The sequence below is a fragment of the Chenopodium quinoa genome, unplaced genomic scaffold (assembly GCF_001683475.1).
Source record: "Chenopodium quinoa cultivar QQ74 unplaced genomic scaffold, ASM168347v1, whole genome shotgun sequence".
Lineage (NCBI taxonomy): Eukaryota > Viridiplantae > Streptophyta > Magnoliopsida > Caryophyllales > Amaranthaceae > Chenopodium > Chenopodium quinoa.
In genome coordinates this window covers 7,666,907-7,668,395 of record NW_018745024.1, presented here as the reverse complement: position 1 = coordinate 7,668,395, position 1,489 = coordinate 7,666,907, and the positions used below count along the sequence as shown (strand labels likewise).

Sequence of the window (1,489 nt, the reverse complement as noted above, 5' to 3'; positions counted from 1 at the left end):
TTCGGATGTTTCGCAAAATGTCCAAGTAGCGGTGGTTGGTAATGACCAACACTGCGAAGAGCAATGAAAATCTTAAGTTGGAACTGTTACGGGCTTGGCAACCTGTTAACAGTGAAGGCTCTCCAAGATTGGTGTTGAAGATATAGGCCGAACATTGTCTTTCTTATGGAGACAAAAATTGATACTCAGAGACTTGAGTTGATTAGAAATAGGTGTGGTTATACAAATGGGTTGTGTTTGAGTAATAATAGAAGGTCGGGTGGAATAGGCTTTTGGTGGAAAGATGTTGAGGTAAATAAGTGCTCCTACTCGGCTCATCATGTTGAGGCAAATGTTTGTGATAGTGATCAAAATCCGATATGGAAGGCTTTGGGGTGTGGGGGTGGCTCGAGGAAGCCAATAAAATTCAAACATGGGAGCTTCTGAGAGCCAAAAAGAAAGGCAGCAACATCCCAATCTTGAGTTTTGGCGATTTTAATGAGATTCTCAACATGGAGGAAAAAAAAGGTGGGGCTATTCGAGGGGGAAAGACAAATGGATGCCTTCAGAGATGTCATGGATGAGTGCGGTTTTCGTGATCTTGGGTTTAAAGGTAATCGTTTCACATGGCAGCGAGGGACTTGTATGGAGACCTTTGTTCAAGAGCGGCTCGACAGATTTATTGCTATGGATGGTTGGTGCTCGTTATTCCCACACTTTGAGGTAATTCACTTCCCCATTTGTCATTTGGATCATGCGGCTATTTTGTTAAAATGTGGGGATAAGGATGACAGAAATAAAAAGAAGAAATTGTTCAAATTTGAGTCATTATGGCTTTCGAATAAGCAATGTGCTAAAGTAGTGTCTGATCACTGGATGGCAGGGGTGAGTGAACCTATGCATACTAGGATAGCTAATGTTGCAGGAGGATTATCCACTTGGGCGGCTAGGACTTTTGGTGTTCTTAAAAAGAAAATTATAAATGCTGAGGGTCTCCTTAAGGAGATTCAAGGAAAAAGACTTGATGGAGCTTTGCTTGAACAATGTAATGCTATCCGAAGGGAGATTGATGAGCTTCGGAGACTTGAAGAGTCTTATTGGTATGCAAGGGCAAGGACAAATGAATTACGGGATGGGGACAAAAACACAAAGTATTTCCACCACAAGGCAAGCCAAAGAAAAAAACGTAATGCAATTTTGGGTTTGTTTGATGAGCATGGTGACTGGAAAAATTCAAAACAAGAACTTGATACTATTTATCTCTAATTACTTTGGTGGCCTTTTTGCTACTGACCACCCAAGTGATTTTGAGGAGGATGTTAGTGGAGTTGTGCCACTTGTCACGGAGGAGATGCGCAAAGAATTGGGGACTGAGCCGACGGGGGAGGAAATCCGAGAAGCTTTATTTCAGATGCATCCGACCAAGGCCCCGGGACCCGATGGGATGCATGCATTATTTTTGCAGAAATTTTGGGATACGATCGGAGGGGATGTGATTAGTTTTGTTAAA

At 42.4% G+C, this 1,489-nt stretch overlaps 1 protein-coding gene across 1 annotated transcript; it reads left to right on the top strand.

Moving 5' to 3' along the window:
• The first annotated feature begins 534 nt into the window (after positions 1-534).
• Positions 535-1,245, top strand: LOC110708884. The gene has a single exon (XM_021887107.1). It carries the CDS (start codon positions 535-537, stop codon positions 1,243-1,245), a length of 711 nt encoding a protein of 236 aa, XP_021742799.1.
• Positions 1,246-1,489: the final 244 nt, after the last annotated feature.